Raw genomic sequence first — 18,332 nt, 5'->3', positions numbered from 1 at the left:
TTTAAAAAATTCTGAGCTTTGTGATCTGTTTGTGTCATATATAGTTCTTCATTATTATAGGCAACCTTTATGGTTTTTTTTTTCCTTTTCTGTCATTTTGGTAGGATGCATCATTCTTATGAAATGTATTTTGGTTTTCAATGTAATTGTTCATTGTTAGATATAAGTTCCTTCTGAATACCACTTTACTGCATCTCAAAATATTATCTTAAATGCCATTAATACTTTATACATGATGAACAAAACTATCTATATTGTTTTATGGCCTACAATATGTTGTTGTTTTCATTGTGAATTCTTTCAGTAATTAGAATTTTATTCATAAACTGGTTTTAATACTACATTTTTCTTCATCATGTATAACATGTATGTATATATGACCTTTAAGAGGCTATTTTACCACATATATAGAGTGAGCTGATCGAATACAGCTTTGCATGTCCATTCACTGTCTCCAACTGTTCCCAACCTTTGCTTGTTCCTACTTTATTTAGATAAACAGCTATGGCTTCCAAATTTGAAAGAAGACATGTGACACTCACATTGCTTCATCTGAACCTAACACAGTGTCCCCGGTTCACAAGCACTCATTTAGTGGGAAGATTTTGAAGATTCTAGGCATTTTTTTTTAGCTTTCTTTTGATTACATTTTATGACTTTTTTTTCAGTGTCAACAGTGAAGTATCTGTATGGTACATATTACTCAACATTTTTAAAACTTTCACTATGACCTACTTTATAGTAAATTTTTGTAAATTATTAAAAAGAATATATTTTCCATTTCTGTCACTCTTTTCAATTATATTCAGCTTCCCATTATTATTTTTCTTCCTCTGTACAGTGGATGGCTTTTCATTTTTCTGGTTTGTGCAAATGTCTGCTTACAATTCTACTAGTTTTGCTTTAAACATTTTACCTAGTTTTTATATGCATTCAAGTACATAGTTTATTGTTATCTTTATTGTTATGGAGTCCCCTTTTTAAAATGCAAACATACTTATTTGTTTTTATTTATGTGTGTGCATGCCTGCATGAGTTTATATGTACTTTATTTGTGCCAGATGCACATGGAGGTCAGAGACTGCTGGGTTCTCTGAACTGCACTTCTAAAAGGTTGTGAACTGCCTGATGTGGGTACTAGGAACTGAACCCAATTCCTGTGGAAGAGCAGTAAGCAAGTACTCTTAATTGCTGGTTGATTTCTTCAACCCTGGAACATCAGTATTATTTTAGATATAGTTTACTTTTTATTGTATTTCCCTCATAATTTAATGTTGCTACATGTCTTATTTCTGTCTTAGTATAGCTTTTCATTTTTTTTAATTTTTCATTAATTAACTGTTACTTTCATTATGTAGTTTTTAAAGGTAGGACACGATAAAGATTCCTAATATTGACCTCTGGCTCCATATGCCTATGCATGGGCAAATGTACCCTCAAAAACACAAGAGCATATGCTCAGATTGCTCCCCCACACACATACACATACTACAGACACACATATACATAAGAAACACACCAACACACACACATACCCAGCTTATCTTTAATAGTTACTGTTTTGCTGGCTTTTAAGGGCATCTTTAATAATCTATAACTCATTTCCAAAAATCTTTGAAGGCATGGTTCTGGTCTGTGCTGGAGCCTACGGTGAGATTCGCAGCTCCTGTGGAGGCCGCAGAACTCCTGCCTTTGGGCTTCCAGAGAGATAGTGCCGTGTGTGGCCCATGGCCTTCACTCAGAGGGAGGAGTGGACTGATGTTGAAACACCCCCACAGCTTGGCTCTGAATATCAATCGCACTGGGGCAAAGTGCAATGTGCTGGTTTTCCTTCTGAGGCAAGAAAGTGTAAGAGAAGGATTGTGTGAACAGGGTTCCTCCAGAAATGAGATAAACAGACTACTTTGTAATTAGTAGTGGGACTTCCACCTGATGCTTACAAGCCACACCCTATTACACCATGAGGATATACAAACACCTGAAATCTCAAGATTTCCTTTCTTGAAGAAAAGACACCAATGGCTGTCTGGCTGTGTGTAGATTTTGGCAGTATGACATGATGCATTTGATTCTTCCTGAGACCAGAGAAACCTATGAATTAGAAAATTATGGGCTGAATTGTTATGGCACATACTTTTTTAATTATTGTTTTTATTGGATATTCTCTGTATTTATAATTCAGGTGTTATTCTTTTTCCACCAATCCCATCTCCCCTCCCCCACCCATTGCCTCCATGAAGGTGCTCCCTCTCCCAACCTCTCTCTTCTACCTCAGCATTCTCCTACACTGGAAAATGACCCTTTGCTGAACCACAGTTCTTCCTCTCATTGATGCCAGACAATGCTATCCTCTGCTGCATTTGTACCTGGAGCCATGGGTCTCTCCATAACAACTCATTGGCTGGTGTTTTAGTCCCTAGGAGCTGTGGTGGGTTTGGTTAGTTGATCATTTTGTTCCCATGGGGTTATAGACCTTTTCAGCTCCTTCAGTCCTATCTCTAGCTCCTTGGTTGGGGTCCCCATGTTCAGTCTGATGGTTGGCTGCAAGCATCCTCCTCTGTGTCAGTATGACTCTGGCAGAGACTCTGAGGAAGCATCCATATCAGGTTCCTGCCAGTAAGTACTTCTTGGCATCAGCAATAGTGCTTGGGTTTAGTGGCTGCATATGGGGTGGATCCCCAGGTGAGACAGTCTCTGGGTGATCTTTTCTCCAATCTCTGCTCCTCTATTTGCTCCCATGAGTGTTTTTTGTTCTCCCTTTAAGAAGGACCTTCTGGCCTTCCTTCTCTTTGAGCTTCATAAGTTTGGTGGATGGTCTCTTGGGTGTTCCAAGCTTTTTGGGGGGGACACATACTTTAATCCCAGCTCTCAGAAGGCTGAGGCACATAGATCTCAGAGTTCAAGGCCAGCCTGGGCCACAGAGTAAGTTCAGGATAGCCTGGGCTACACAAAGAAAGCCAGTCTCAGAAATACAAAAACAAAAAAAATATTTTTTATTTTGAAAAAGAACAAAGGAAGGAAGGAAGATTGATTAGAGGCTCCGAGTTCTTTGAATGACCTTGTAGCTTGGAAAGCATCTGAGCTGAGACATTACCTGAAGACTCCATTCTTGGAGTGGAAGGTAAAGTCATCATCATCCCTGCCTCCAGTGGAGTTTAAGTGAGAACTAAACAAAGTGGATGTCTTTCATCCCTTAGACATGATTGGACCACCTGGAAATGTGAGCCCTCACCTTCACATCTCTGTCCTGACAAGTCTTTTCCAAGTCATGGATACTCAAATTGCCTGCTATGAGAGATTGTGGGTAAATTAGCTGACAGACCACAAACCAGTAATTCAATCCCAATTTTTCAGCCCACTGTCTTTCTTCTTGAGATCCTAGCAAGACTGTCCTGGGTAGCACTGATTTCATGGTAACTCAAGCACTATGCTCAGATTATTACCTTTGTTTAAATGCAAGTCTTATTTAACCACGGGATGGCTGAAGCTTGGAGAAATGGCAGAAAACCCCCATCCACATCCCCCTGCACCCCGTAATCCTGTTTTTTCCAGGGATACTGAGGGCAGAAGTAGTAAATACTAAGACATTTTTGATAGGTTGATTCTCTGCCGTGGGTTAAATGAACGAATTTATGACAGATTAGATTATATTGAAGGCAGGTTTATGGGGAAGCTGCTCTGGGGTGGGCAAGTTCACTGGCCCCAAGAACCAAGGGCAGGGAAGTAGCCATGGCAGAAGGGGATAGGGAAGGGAGAGAGAGAGAGAAAGGGGTGCAGAGAGAAAAGAGGGAAGGGAGAGAGGGAGAAAGAGTGAACTCACTAAATGTCTGGGAACATGTGGGGGAAGGGCAGCCCAGCCCCTGAGCTGGGAAGTTCAAGGATGGAGGCAGGCTGTGCCAGGCAGGGACTGCAGGATACAGGGATGCTGGGAGAAACAGACCTGGGTCAAGTCTCCTTTGGCATGTAAATATGTCCCTCAGTCTTTTGTCCTGAGGTCTGAAACCTAACAATTTTCTAGGTTAGGATCTCTGTAAACCTTCTAGAATACTCCAAGTGGTGGGAAAAGGCATAGTTTTAAGGGAAAACATGCAAAACTGTAGCTCTTAGTTCATATCAAATAGCATAGTCAAGGTTCACATTAATGTACCAAGAACTAAGAAACAACAACTTACCAATAGGTTTTGCTGCCTAGTATGAGATACTTAACATAGAAAGACCTCCAAATGCTCATCTGAAAGCATACTGCAGAAATTGAAGCTAATGCTAAGAGCTTTATTCTGTATCGAGGAATCTGGATGTATCAAAGTTGCATTCGGGGCACATTATAGACTAGAGATGATTCCTAAATGGTCAGTGGAAATTCAGTTATAGAATTACTCTTTGTACCAGACACTCCAAACTAGCAATGGTCAAGTGGGAGGAAACCCTGATTTGCTGCATACAAAAGCTAAATGTGGAACCCTGGAGAATTAAAACCAGCAGCTAGAAATGTAGCACCTGCCAGTTTAAAAAACAAAACAACAAACATACAAAACAAACCATAATATTGGGAGGAAAAGTCAATATTGAGGAAAATCTCTGACCTTAAATACATCTCTGAATTCTAAGAAGTTCATGTTTTTTTAAAAACATTTTAAATTCATTGTATTAAAAAATATGAATGTTAGATAAATTGAGTTGTTAAAAGGGGGCACATTTTGACTAAAACTAAAAACAAAAGAAAACAAACAAACAAACAAAAAACCCAAACACCTTGGTTTTATGGAAATGTTTTGGAAAAGTTTTAATAATCCTGGTTTTGCTCAGTGAGGCTAATGTTTATTGATAACTTTTTTACTCATTTCCATTATCTTATTTGTTTTCTGTTTAGCATCTTCTCTCTTAGCTTCTTAGTCTCCCTCTTATGCTTAGGATGTTATAAATGGCATTCACATTCTTACTATTTTGTACTTAGTATATATAAATATGTAAGTAAATAGATTCCAAACTACAAAAATAACTACCAAAGCCTTCAGTAATTCTGTCCCACTAACTATGCCGGAGTCCTCAGTATGCTAGAACCAGCCATTATAACACTTCATTATTTTTAGATATTTTAATATTTTTTTCATTTTGAACACACAGTATTACACATAATTTGCTAATTGTCTCTTTTCATCTGTTTTCTCTGTCTTCATTTTCTTATGGCTAAAAATTAATTGTATATCTTTGCATGTAGTCGTGTTCCCCAAGGAACCTCTGACATGGCCTTTGTCCTCCCACTTGACTAGTTCAGAAAATACAAAGATCTAAGTTATCTTATCTCAGTATTTAAAATATTTCTAGCATCCATTGTTACCTTCCCCAGTCTAACTGATGGGCCTTAACAAAAAGGTTCTTTAATCCTCAACTGGTTCATAAGAATATTTTTGTTGTTTATATTATTATTGTATAACTTTTAAAAAATAATATACAAATAATCCATAACAATAAAAGCTAGAAATAATGTGCAAGGATAGGTGAACAGAGACTATAAAGAAAATAAGAAAAATCCTCTATGGTTAGACAGATGTGCTTAAAGTTATTCTGGATGACATTTCCATATATGCATCCATTTGTCAAAATTGATCAAACTGAATATAAAAATTCCATGTATTATATATGTATTACTTCGAATCTTAAATGTGTAAGAAGGCAGTGCAACTTTGTACTAAGTGTCCTGCATATGCTGCTTTGTAGTAAGTGTCTTGCATAAAGGTCTCAGTACCTTCTGTGGGCAGAGTCCAGTATTCAGCTATCATACCATAGAAAGATCTCAGTAGAGTTCTTATGAACTACTGAGAAAGTTCTTCAAAGAAAAGAAATATTGGGATTTGCATGTGCTCCAAATGATACAGTATGTTTACATCACAGACAGCCACAGCCTCAGGTGTCCTCATTTCAGTCATTGTAAAACAAACCAGTGGCTTTATGCATGCACTCTCGCTTTATCAATTCAAGTCTTAACATTATTGATTAGCCTGTTCCAACGCACAGCCTCAGCATTAGTGCTTACTACTGTTTCACTGCTGCAGAAGAGATTGTTCTCTTTAACTGGGGACACTTTTCTGAAGTCTGGACTGTACTGGCAGAAGGACAAAATTAGTTCATCATTGTGGCATGGTGCGTTTGAAACAGTCCTGTAAATTTTGAGAGATTATTTTAGGTAAATAACATGTACGGAATAGAATGTATCTGGCCTCTTGGAAATTCTGAAGACCAGCACACCTCTTTTAGTCCTTCCCTGTATTTTTTTCTTCACTTTATGAGTTTTTACTTGTTTCGTCTAAGAGTTTTATGCTGTCAGTTTTTGGTATAAAAACACATGTCTTTATTCAAATCTAGAGAATTCTAGGTAATTCCTTTTAAGTTATAGACGAATGTTACCTAATCTCGGTATAGTCCCATTTCTCTTGACTCCTGCTTTATGTTAACCGAGTCCTTGACTCCTGGTATGTACAGCTCATTGATCTCTTCTTTGACTATGACTTTTCATTTACCAGTGGGGAAAAGTGTTACATTTATTGTATATGCATACATGTGCACATAATGTGTACACATTGTACATTTGGGAGTCAGAAAAAAAAAGTCCTTCGGCATTCCTTAGGAACCCAGAGGCTACTGCTTCCAGGGAAGCAGGGAAACTTACTGCAGATCTTCTGCCTCTCTCCAAATCCAATTCCCCCTCTCATCCCCAGCCCAATAGCAGAACACCTGCTGCTAGCCTCCCTTCCCCCCAGTCAATGCTTATCCCAGCCCCCAACTCCAGCAGACTCTCCTTGGGAACCTACGGGTCACTTCTGCCAGGGACACAGGTAAGCTGACTGCAGCCCTTCACCTATCCCTGCCATCCTTCATATCCACAACACCCCGCACCCCCTCCACAGTCTCATCTAGCTCTGCAGCAGAGCACCTGCTGAGGCCTCCCTTCCCTCCCTGCCCCCATCTCCGCTGGATGGCACAGATCTTCTTTCCCTCCTAACTCCTTGCCTTGCTCATTGCTTTTTTGCAGACCCCCAACGCCAGCAGGCACTCACTGGGAACCCAAAGGCCACTCCTGCCAGGCAAGCAGGTAGGCTGACTGTACATCTTCACCTCTCCCCTCTGCTCCTCAAAATCCAATCGCCCAAGTCTCATCCCCAACTCTGCAGCAGACCACCTGCTGCAGCCTCCCTTCCCCCTCTGCCTCGCTCTCCAATGAATCCCACTGATCTTCCCTTCTTACTCTCTCTTCCCAGTCATTGCTTTATCCCAGCCTCTAACCCCAGCAGGCACTCCCTGGGAATGCTCAGTCCACTCTGGCCAGGGAAAGCAGGTAGGCTGACAACATCTCCATCTCTCCCCTTGTTCCTCCAAATTCAGTAACCTGGTCATATCCTCAGCTCTATAGCAGAACACCTGCTGCAGTCACCCTTCCCCCTCTGCCCCATCTCTAGTGGATCACCAGGTTTTGTCCTTCTAACCTCTCCACCCACTCATTCTTCTGTGCCAGCCCCCAACACCTGCAGCCACTCCCTAGGAATTCAATGGCCATTCTGGTCAGGGAAACAAATAAGGTGACTGCAGACCTTCCCCACTCCCTCCATTCCTCCAAGTCCAAACCCCCAGTTTCATTCCCAGGTCTGTAGCAGACCTTCTGCTATGACCTCTCCTCACTCTCTGCCCCCAGTCCCAGGGGACTAAGCAGATCCTGGTGGAACACCCTGATTTCCTCCCTCCTGTGGACCCCCTCACCTCCTCTAGCCCATCTCCACTTCTATTTGTCAGCTCCCAATACCCAGAAACAGATTTTAATTGGAAGTCCCAGTGGCCAAATCTATTGATATCCCAGGAGAATTTCCTACCAGGCAACACATAGGCACAGCACTCTTCTAAGAACCATAAAGGGAAACAGAAACTGAGAAACAAAACTAACAAAGACCAGCTATCAGCACTTAGAATTAAGATGTTCCTGATTCCAGATGCCTAGACCTATCACAAAAACACAGTCAGTAGCAGCCAGGACAATATGCCTCCACTAGAGCCCAGCAACCCTGTCACAGCAGGCCCTGGATAGTCCACCATAGTTGAAGGCCAGAAAAGGACCTTAAAACAGCCTTTTTTTAATGTGATAGGGGTCTTTAAAGAAGAAATTAATAAAACCCTTTTAAAAATCTATGAAAACTGAACAGCAGAAGGAAATGACCATAGCAACAACTCAAGACCCAAACGTGAGAAAAGAGTCAATAAAGAAAAACACAAGCTGAGAGACATCTGGAAATTAAAAAATTAGGACTTTGAATTTAGGAACCCGAGAGATAAGCCTCACCAACAGAATACAACAAATGGAAGAGTTAATCTCAGGCATTGAAGACAGGATAGAAAAAAAAGAATAAATATATTGACCAAAGAAAATATGAAACCTCACAAACTTCTAGCACAAAACATCCAGAAAATCTGGGACACTGTAAGAAAAACAAATCTCAGAATAATAGGAATGTAGGGAGAAGAGCATTCTGAATGAAAGTCACAGTAAATACTATCAACAATCAAAATAATATAAGAAAACTTTTCTTGCCTAAAGGAAGAGATGCCTACACACTGTACAAGAAACATACAGAACATCAAATACACTGGACTAGAAAAGAAAGGCCCCTCTACTCAAAACACTGACTGTACAAAACAAAGAATATCAACAGCTGCAAGGGGGGAAAAAGACCAAGTAACATATAAAGGCAGAGTTGTTAGAATTACACTTAATTTCTCAGTGGAGTCTCTAAAAGCCAGACATCTTAGAGCAATAAGACAACTAAAGGAGATCAAGAGGATACAAGTTGGAAAGGAAGAAGTCAAAGTATCTCTACTTGCAGATGATAAGATAGCATACATAAGGAACTCTTAAGCAAAGTACCTGAAAACAAAACTCACAAAGTCAGTAGCCCTCCTACATGCAAATGGCAAAAGGACTGAGAAAGAAATCAGGGAAACAGTACTCTTCACAATATCCTCAGATAATAGACAATATTTTGGTGTAACTCTAACCAAGTAAGTGAAAGACTAGTATGATAAGAGCTTCAAGTCTTTGAAGAAAGAAATTGTGGCCAACATACCAAAAGCAATGTACAGATTCAATGCAATCACCATCAAAATTCCAACACAGCTCTTCACAGACCTTGGAAGAACAATCTTCAGGTTCATATGGTAACACAAAAAACTCAGGATAGCTAAGCCAGTCCTGAACAGTAATAGAATGCTGGAGGTTTCACCATCCTGGGTGTTACTTGTACAACTCTAATAAAAAAAAAACTGCAAAAAATACACACATCGATCAATGGAGTTGAATTGAAGATACACACACCCATGGACATTTGATTTTTGATTAAAAAAAAAAAAAGCCAGAAACACATACTGGAAAAAAGAGATAGCATCTTTAACAAATGGTTCTGGTAAACTGGGTACCTGTATTAGAAGAATCCAAATATATTAATACTTAGCACACTGTAAAAAACTCAACCCCAAATGGATCAAAGACCTCTATATAACCAGATACACTGAACCTGGTAGAAGAGAAAGTAGGGAATAGCCTTGAGCTCATTGTCACAGGAGACAATTTCATGAACAAAACACCATCAACATGGGCACTAAGATCAACAAGTAATGAATGGGACCTTGGAAAGACACCATCGTTCAGACAAAGCACAGACCTACAGAATGGGAACAAATTTTTATCAACTACACACTTGATAAAGGGCCAATATCTAAAGTATATAAAGAACTTTAATTTATGGTTGGAGAGATGGCTCAGCGGTTAAGAGCACTGACTGCTCTTCCAGAGGTCCTGAGTTCAATTCCCAGCAACCACAGGATGTCTGACAGCCATCTGTAATGGGATTTGATTCCTCTCTGGTATGTCTGAAGACAACGACAATGTACCACATTTTTCCAACAGATATAACTCAACAATTTTAAATATGACATCATAGCTCTTGCTCTCTTCCTCTTCCCTTCCCCCTTCCTCCCTCTCTCCCCATTCCTTTCACCTTCTCTCCCCATTCCTTTCACCTTCTTTCCCTATTCCCTTTACCCCATCCCCCATTCCTTTCCCCTTTCCCCTCCCCATTCCCTTTCACCTCTCTCCCCATTTCCTTCCCCCCACTCCATGTACTTATGGCCAGCCTTTACTCCTCTACTTCTCTGTTATTTCTCTCTCTGCCTTCCTCTGCCTCTATTACCCTCTCAATTCCCCTCTCCATGCCCTGAATAAACTCTATTTTCTATTTTTAAAAAAAATGACATTATAAAATTAACAGGTAAATGGGTGGAACTAGGGGAAAAATCCTGAGTGATGTATGCCATAAAAAGAAATACGGTATGTATTCACTTGTAGGCAGATATTAGCTATGAAGTCAATGATAACCATGCAACAATCTATGGAACCACAATGAGTTCAAGTAAGTTATCAAGGGACTATAGGGATAATATCTCTTTAGAAAGGGCAATAGGGTAGTAAAAATAGGTAAAAGGGAAATGGATGCGTAACGATAGGCTGCAGAGGTAGATGAGGGAGAAAATATGGGAAGAGACAACTGAAATTAAGGGGCAGTTGAGTAGTATGGAAACCTAGTGCAGTAGAAACTTCCTACAATATATATGTATATGAAGGTGATCTAAATGAAATTGCCAAATAATGAGGGAGATAGAATTCCAGCTGGGCATCTTGTGTCACTCAGTGAATCTTGCTAAGACTAGAGCTCACTTTCCATAAAATGACAGCAAGGCTCCATTGCTGAAAACAACCCCTGCGTGGAGAGACAGAGCTGGTGCCTACATAGAGCCTTCTTCCCTGTGTTCCAGCATCTTTGGAAGAGGAAGGTTCTCTTAAGGTACCTTGGAGTGAACACTAAGACCAGCTATAAACCCTTTGATCTACAATGGAGTCCTGCCCACAAGCTAGGGCAATAGGGGGGGAAGATAACACTGTCAACCTTGTGGGTCCCGGACACTGACATGGGTCATCAGACTCTGCAGCAGAAACCTTAGCCCTTTGTCATCTCACTGAGCCATTTCTCACTTTTTTTTTCATGTATCTATAGCAGGACAAAGCAAAATGAGTGGGCTTTCACATGCTACTAAAAACAGCACAGATAACTTTTTATTATTACTTTCTTGACTTTTCCCTGAAATATTTTTAATACCAAAGCTAACCACTGGCAGTGTTCTTATCACACTATATACCATTTCTCACATTTTGATGACTTCCTTCTCATTTGTTTATATGTTCCTTTCTTTGTATATACTTTTATATATCCAGTTATTTGAATATCCTAACTAGGAGGCTTTATAGTATGATTTGAGGAATGTATTCATTGTATAGTTATTAGGTTCTGTTATTAATAACTTTTGTGTATTTTAAGATTCAAGTTTTCAGCCTAATTTTCAGTAAAACTTGATTTTTCTATTCTTAACATACCTTTCCTCACTAATGTATGCTCCTTGTGTTGATTAAATAATGATTGTTAACTTCATTGGATTCAGAAGTGTCTAAGAGATTAGTGAAGTACACAACTGTGACCTGTCTATGACAGCATTTCCAGAAAGGATTGAATAAGGGAACAAAGATGTTCTCTGAATGTGGATGGTACCATGGGCTAGAAATGAGCCGGGGATAAGATGAGGAGTAAAGCAGTGGGCTCTAGGCTCAGGTCCTCACTCTCTGTTTCTGTCAGAGAGTTGAGGACCACTCTTCTCAACCACTCCTAACCCTGCTTCTCTTCTTCCTGACTTTTGGAATCAGTTTTTGAGAGAAACTTTTATAAGTTGATGATACTAGCTAGAGAAAGCCTAAAGCTGGGGCTGGAGAGATGGCTCAGTGGTTAAGAGCACTGACTGCTGTTCCAGAGGTCCTGAGTTCAAATCCCAGCTCACAACCATCATGGGATCCCATCACGGGATCAAAAGCTACAGTGTACTCACATAAAACAAATAAATAAATCTTTAAAAAAAAAGAAAGCCTAAAATCAGAGTATAATAGATAACAGAAGTGGGTTCCCAGAAGAGCAGGTGAAGATTGTTTATGAGGCTTCAGAGAGCAAAAAGCCCTGTGTTGGGAACCAGACTGGAGGGCATTGTGGAAGACTGGATTAAAGGCAATGGACTAACATGGTAGAGGAAATGTAAAGCATCCCAGTGTCTGGGCTTTAGAAAGGCTTGAAAAACTTATTGCCTAGAGAAGAGAAGCCTGTGTAGAGCTGGAGCCAAGTGAGTAGTGGTGGCTTTAAAGATTAGGGTCATTAAAATGAACTCAAGTTCTTTGCATTATGGCAATGGGACAGATGTCTTGAGGGGATCTGAGAAATTGGCCAAACCCCACCCTTTTCCCCATTGAGAATGCAAGAAAAAAAAGATTATTTTTCTAATCACTGAAAACACTGTTTTGAGAAGAGATTGCTAGGATAAGACATACCTCCAGAAGGGTTCCCAGAGTTCAGCTACTTCTGCACAAAGATTGGTTTTGGAGGTTGTTGGGGTCACAATAACTCTTTTCCCAAGTTTTTTCACACATGTGTTCTGTTAAAGAACTAAATCCTGCTAGTATTCAAAAGGTCAGCAAGTCAGTGACTTCAGTTTTACTCATCAGTATTGCAAAGTTTCTTGTATCAGGAAGTTGTTTCTTTTTTCAGTTTTTCTTACAGTGGGGTTTATTGTCTTGTATGATGTGTCTCTTTCTCTGTGGAGTTTGATCCACTATTCCTTATACATTTGAAGTAAATGGCTTTACCAAAATATGTGAAATCACCCTGCCAAATTGGATTGGCTGCTGTACGTGTACACATTTACTATATGTATGCTGCTGTGAATTGCTGTCCTCTTGAGAATGACAAGGCAGATGACATGGTGTGAATTGTGTGCTAGACCCCAAACCCGACACTTCCTTATGTACTCTATTTTTATAAGTCATTTAGTACCTAATGTTATATGCCCCTTTGCACTGGCTGTGTGAAATTTGCCCCTGTTGGTAGCCATCTAGACAAGTCTTTTATTTGACCTAATATTGGTTTTGTTTCATAGAGTCTCCGTTGCTTACCCAGGAAGGTGAGGTCATATCATATGTTAAACAAGCAGTAAAAGACAAAGGGATTATTAGCCCTCTGCATATCTTATAATTCAAAGCGATTGCAAATAAGTTAGTGAGTCTCTCCATCAATTCAAGGCTATTGAAGTGTTGGAATGAAAGAAGAGAACATTTTGTTTGAGGCTTTTGAACTCATATTGCAGCGTTCAAAGAGCCTTCAAAATTAAAGATTAAAGTAAGTTCTTAGGAATGTCAAGATTTCTTCGTATAGTTGTTAAAATCAGGTCTCTTTATCTTCCAATATGATTTGAAACATTCATTGTTCAAAATCTAGGTTTCAGGCTGTTTAGAGGTTCCAGTGGTTAAAAACACATGCTACTCTTTTGGAGAACAAAAGTTTGGTTCCCATTATCTATGTGGAGTGGCTCAGAACCATGCACAACTACACACACACACACACACACACACACAGAGAAATAAAATGAATTTTTAAAATATTTTTAAAGAACCCATATTTCTCTTCCAAAGAACATAATGATTTTATATTTATGGAACTTTATATGTCAAACATTAAAATTAGGTATTGATATAGCTAATTAATTAATTAACATTTTTAGATAATTTATATTATTTCCTTTGCTGTAAGTGACTAAATGGGGTAAGTTCCTTATTATTATGAATGAGGAAACAGTATGGCATTGCAAAAATAAGCTGGAGAGTAAAATGACAATAATTTATTCTCAGTGCCTACTATAGTTTGCTACATGCATAGCTTCAAACATACCTATAGTGTGTTAAGAATTTAATTCTGTTGTAGTTTTCTAGCATTTGTTTGTTTGTTTATCTATGTGGTTTTGGAGGTAGTGTTCATAGTGCCTCAGCACATGCATGTGTGGAAGTCTTAGAGCAACTTTGAGGAGTCAGTTCTCTCCTTCCATGATGGGAATATCAGGGGTTAGACTTAGGTCGTCAAACTTGTTGGCAAGTGCCACTGAGCCATCTCCTCAGCCCCAAACCCAGTCAGTTGTGCTGTATAGGCAAAGAGAAAGCATCCAGGGACTTGAACTTCAATCGGATTGCTAGAAAGAGAAACTAATGAAAAGAATAACTGTTTATACATGCTTTTTGGTATCCAATGGGTTTTGTACATTGAGGGCAACTCATTACTGTGTCCTGTTTACTGCTCAACTTCATTAAATTCAAATGGTTCATAAACCAGATATGTCTAAACTATCTGTAAACCACCTTTTTGGCCTTCTAAACATTGGTTATCAAATATGATGTATTGAATTCCCTAAAAGCTATAAACTATAATTACAAATTTAATGTGGCTTTTTGGGAAACAAGTCAAACCATTTGAATAACATATTAAGTGTACACAAATCCAACAATTAAAACTATTTCCTATTCTTACTTATAAGCCTATTATAAAGTACAAAAACAGTGAAATTGATTTACTTCTCTTTATTCTTGCCCTTAGACTTTTCCTCCTTCATTAAATGTGATATTTGTTTTATTTTTGTCTTTTCAGGATTTTACTCAACTACCTAGAAAACATACCTATGACGTACCAAGGTAAAAGAATAAGACAAATTTTCTTTTTTTTTTTAAGACTAATTTTCATGGCTTATTGATATTGAACTGAGTGTGATGGGTTGGGGCCTTTTAATAACAGCATTTCATTTGCTATCACTTACAGCTGCTTCTTTATAAGTTGGTTTTATAAAAACTCAAGCATTCTTTAATTTAGGAATACTTAGTGATCCCCATTCCTGACCTCTTACTATTCCTAGTCTTTTAGCATTATTCAGTTTTATATATTCATTATATACATTTCATTATAGTTTGCATACATGTGTAGATAAGAGATTAGATTTTTTTTGACTATTCTATTCTTTAAAAAGCCTAATGACCTGAGTTCCAGAGGGTAAGAACTAATTCCTGCAATTGTCCTCTGACCTTCATTTAGACACACACACACACACACATACTTGCACACACTCACCTGTGCATGCATACATGTGAATGCGCTGTAGTGAACTGGTTTTTATTAAAAACACAAGCATTCTGTAACAGTAGCACCAGACCTTAGGAAATAATGGACTGCCGAGAGCTCACATGTTGCCAGGGTGTCTGCAATTGGCACAATCTAAATATTTCAGGTTCCATCCCCTGCTTTCTCCAGGCTAGTACCCCACTGTGAAAGGGATCCATTTCTGTGGAGGTGAAAGCAGCATTTCTTCAGTCTTAAAAGATGATTGGGGTCCAGTAAGACAATACAGTGGATAAAGGTGTTTTCTGTTCAAACTTCATGACTTGAGATAGTTCTCTGAAGTGCATATAGAGATGGAAGGAGAGAATCAACAATCAACTCCACAAAGTTGTCCTCTGACCTCTGCAGACACACCATGGCATGCATACCCCAACATCTCTCTCTCTCTCTCTCTCTCTCTCTGTCACACACACACACACACACACATACACACACTAAAATTTAAATGTAAAAAGATGAGTAGATATTAGCTAAACCAAGGTACTTGGGTATACGCCATTATAAGCAAAGTTCTTGATCAAAGAAATATAGGAAGAAGATAGCCTATATATAGTGAAAATCCTAGCAGGTTTGTATTTCTGACATATGAATTTTAAAGCAATGGTGCTAAAAGGATATTTATGTTTTAGGATTCTGTATTGTGATATAGAAACAGTGCAAATTACAATGGTGAGTAAAGCACAGTCTCTGCATAGCTTTGAAAGTAGTTTCACCATTATCTAGCTCTGTGGTTTCCTTTTAGAAATTTTTACTATATAAGGTAAGAATGATCACTTATTTCATAGAGTAATTTTTGCATAGAATTAAATCATGTACCATACTTAGAGCATCAATAAATATGGACTGTTCATACTCTTCTTATTAATCATTATAGTGGTACAATAAAAAGTCATTCTAGAAGCATGTATTCAAAATTTTTAAAGAAAAATTGTATCAGAAAATGGGAATGCATAGGAATCCATGCCCTTTAGTAGCTCCTGTGGACATTTGATAGAACCTTTGAGATATGGCCCTATATAATGGTTTTAGTGACATATTCTTTATAGATGTTTTTTGAAACTGGCCGAATGGCAACACACTATTTGTACTTCTTGCACATGTTCTTAACATGAACCTACGTGAAAGGTAAGTTCTCACATGATCTAGCAAACCTTTGATGGTGTGGTCTTTAGAGTATGACTTAGAAGCCATAGTCTAAGAAGATAAGCTGGAGAAGTAGAGGCCAGATGATTCTTAGAGAAGGATGGAAAATAGCATGAGCAGGAATCCAACAAAGGGCTCCTTCTTGAAGGTACAGTTATTGTTGGGATTCTGTAAACCCCACCCCAGAGTTACTTGGCAGCAGCCAGGTATGCTCCATCCCACAGTTACCTGGCCTTATAAAAGGGGCTGTTTTCCCCCCTCTTCTCTTCTGTTTCTGTTCTTTGCTCTCCTGCTCTCTCACCCCCCTTCCCTTCCTCTCCCCATTCCCTCCCCCCACCTCTCCATGGGCTCATGGACAGCCACTGCTTTGCTACTCCTCTTCTCCTCTTCTCTCTCTGCCCCTACATATCCCTTAGCTCTCCTCCCCATGCCCTGAATAAACTGTTCTATACTATACCTTCATGTGGCTGGTCCCTCAGGGGAAAGGGATTCCCAACATGGGTTCCCCAGAGGTGTCCTCTTAGTCCCCATGCCTCACCACACCTCCATAAAGCATATCCCCCCCCCCCACTCTCTTCATCTTTTTGCTAACATTGGTGCCAAAACCCGGGACATATCTTTTCTTTTTTTTATATACACATCATTGTGCCATGACTCGGACATCTGCTTTCTTTCAGTTACAGTCTATGACTCGGGTTTGTGCCTTGAATACCCGAGTATATTGAATGAAATCACAGTGGTGGGGACTGTGAAAGGCTACGAAAGGGCAATAGATCCAGTTCCCCTGTACTCATTTAGGTATAGAGTTCCAATGGCTCTGTAAATGTCAATTCCTATATCCATGACTTTGGGTTAATGATTTGTACCATGTTCTCTTTCAGACCTGTCAAAATATCATTTGTGACCAACACTGAGAAAAAACTTGGAAAAATCTAAAAGACTTTTTTTTTTCTAATAAAATGAAATTCTTAGTTACTCTTTTGAGCTGTGTCCCAGAAAGCTGCAGCTTCTCTGACCAGTGAAGTACCGGTGTCCTCGTGTCAGCCCTTCCAGCAGGCCTGATAGATTGCTCTGGAGAGGGGACATTTTCATTAAATAACTTTGCAAAGTTCCAGAGAGACTTTATCTATTTGGAAGTTTACCTTCATCTAGCTCTTCAGTATGGATATAAAGGTAAAAAACCGGGACTTCTGGTATAGTCTCCATGGCCAAGTCCCAGGGATGCTGGATTGGGACATGGGGAATGAATTTTTCTTGCCTTGTACCATGGATCAGTGCTCCTTTGCTGAGCAGAGTCTCGCCAAATATAAAATCCAACTGATAAAACCACCTGCACTGCCTCAGGAGAGGAAATCCAGTTCTGATAATGATGGTCCTTCCACTGAACCCAGCTTGTGGATGTGGGTGAATCCCAATATTGTGTGCCCCATCAACAGCAAGGAGGCTCCAAATCTCATTCATAAAGTTCTGCCAAGTGCACCATTCCTACAGAGTGAGTTTGAGTGCCTCGGGACCCAGAGAATGGTACAATCCCTGTCTGTTCTCCACACTGAACATCATCAGCAACAAAGGCTGCCTATTTACTCCACTGAGCCTGACTTCATAGAAGAGGAGACTAAGGAACAGGAATGCACATCCTCTAAGAAATATTCCAAGAAGAACACAGTGTGCCATGGCCCCCACCGGGAGAGAGAGTCCTGGCCACGCCCTCCTCTTAACTACAGCCATCTAGTTGCTCTAGCATTAAAAAGCAGCCCTTCCTGTGGCCTCAATGTGCAACAGATCTACAATTTTACTCGACAACATTTCCCCTATTTCCGGACAGCACCAGAGGGCTGGAAAAACACCATTCGCCACAACCTCTGCTCCCTGACCTGCTTTGAAAAGGTGCCAGTCGACCTTGAAGATGAGCCAGATGGAAAACCTCGCTCTTTCCTCTGGAAGCTCACTGATGAGGGAAACCGATTCTTTCAGGAGGACACCCGTGTCTTGGCCTATGCTCGAAGGGAGAGCATCAAACAGAGCATGCGCCAACCAGAGCTTCTAGACCTCCTCTTTCATCTTTAA

General features: G+C 39.7%; 1 protein-coding gene across 1 annotated transcript; it reads left to right on the top strand.

The window, feature by feature from the left end:
• Window positions 1–17,426: 17,426 nt before the first annotated feature.
• On the top strand, window positions 17,427–18,332 carry FOXR2 (forkhead box R2; the record flags this gene model as incomplete). Its single annotated transcript, XM_080910689.1, has 1 exon — window positions 17,427–18,332. One exon carries the CDS (start codon window positions 17,427–17,429, stop codon window positions 18,330–18,332), a length of 906 nt encoding a protein of 301 aa, XP_080766815.1.

The sequence above is a fragment of the Micromys minutus genome (genome assembly GCF_963924665.1).
Source record: "Micromys minutus genome assembly, chromosome: X".
Taxonomy (NCBI): Eukaryota; Metazoa; Chordata; class Mammalia; order Rodentia; family Muridae; genus Micromys; species Micromys minutus.
The sequence above is the reverse complement of the archived record's forward strand: the minus strand, read 5'-3'. Positions and strand labels throughout refer to the sequence as shown.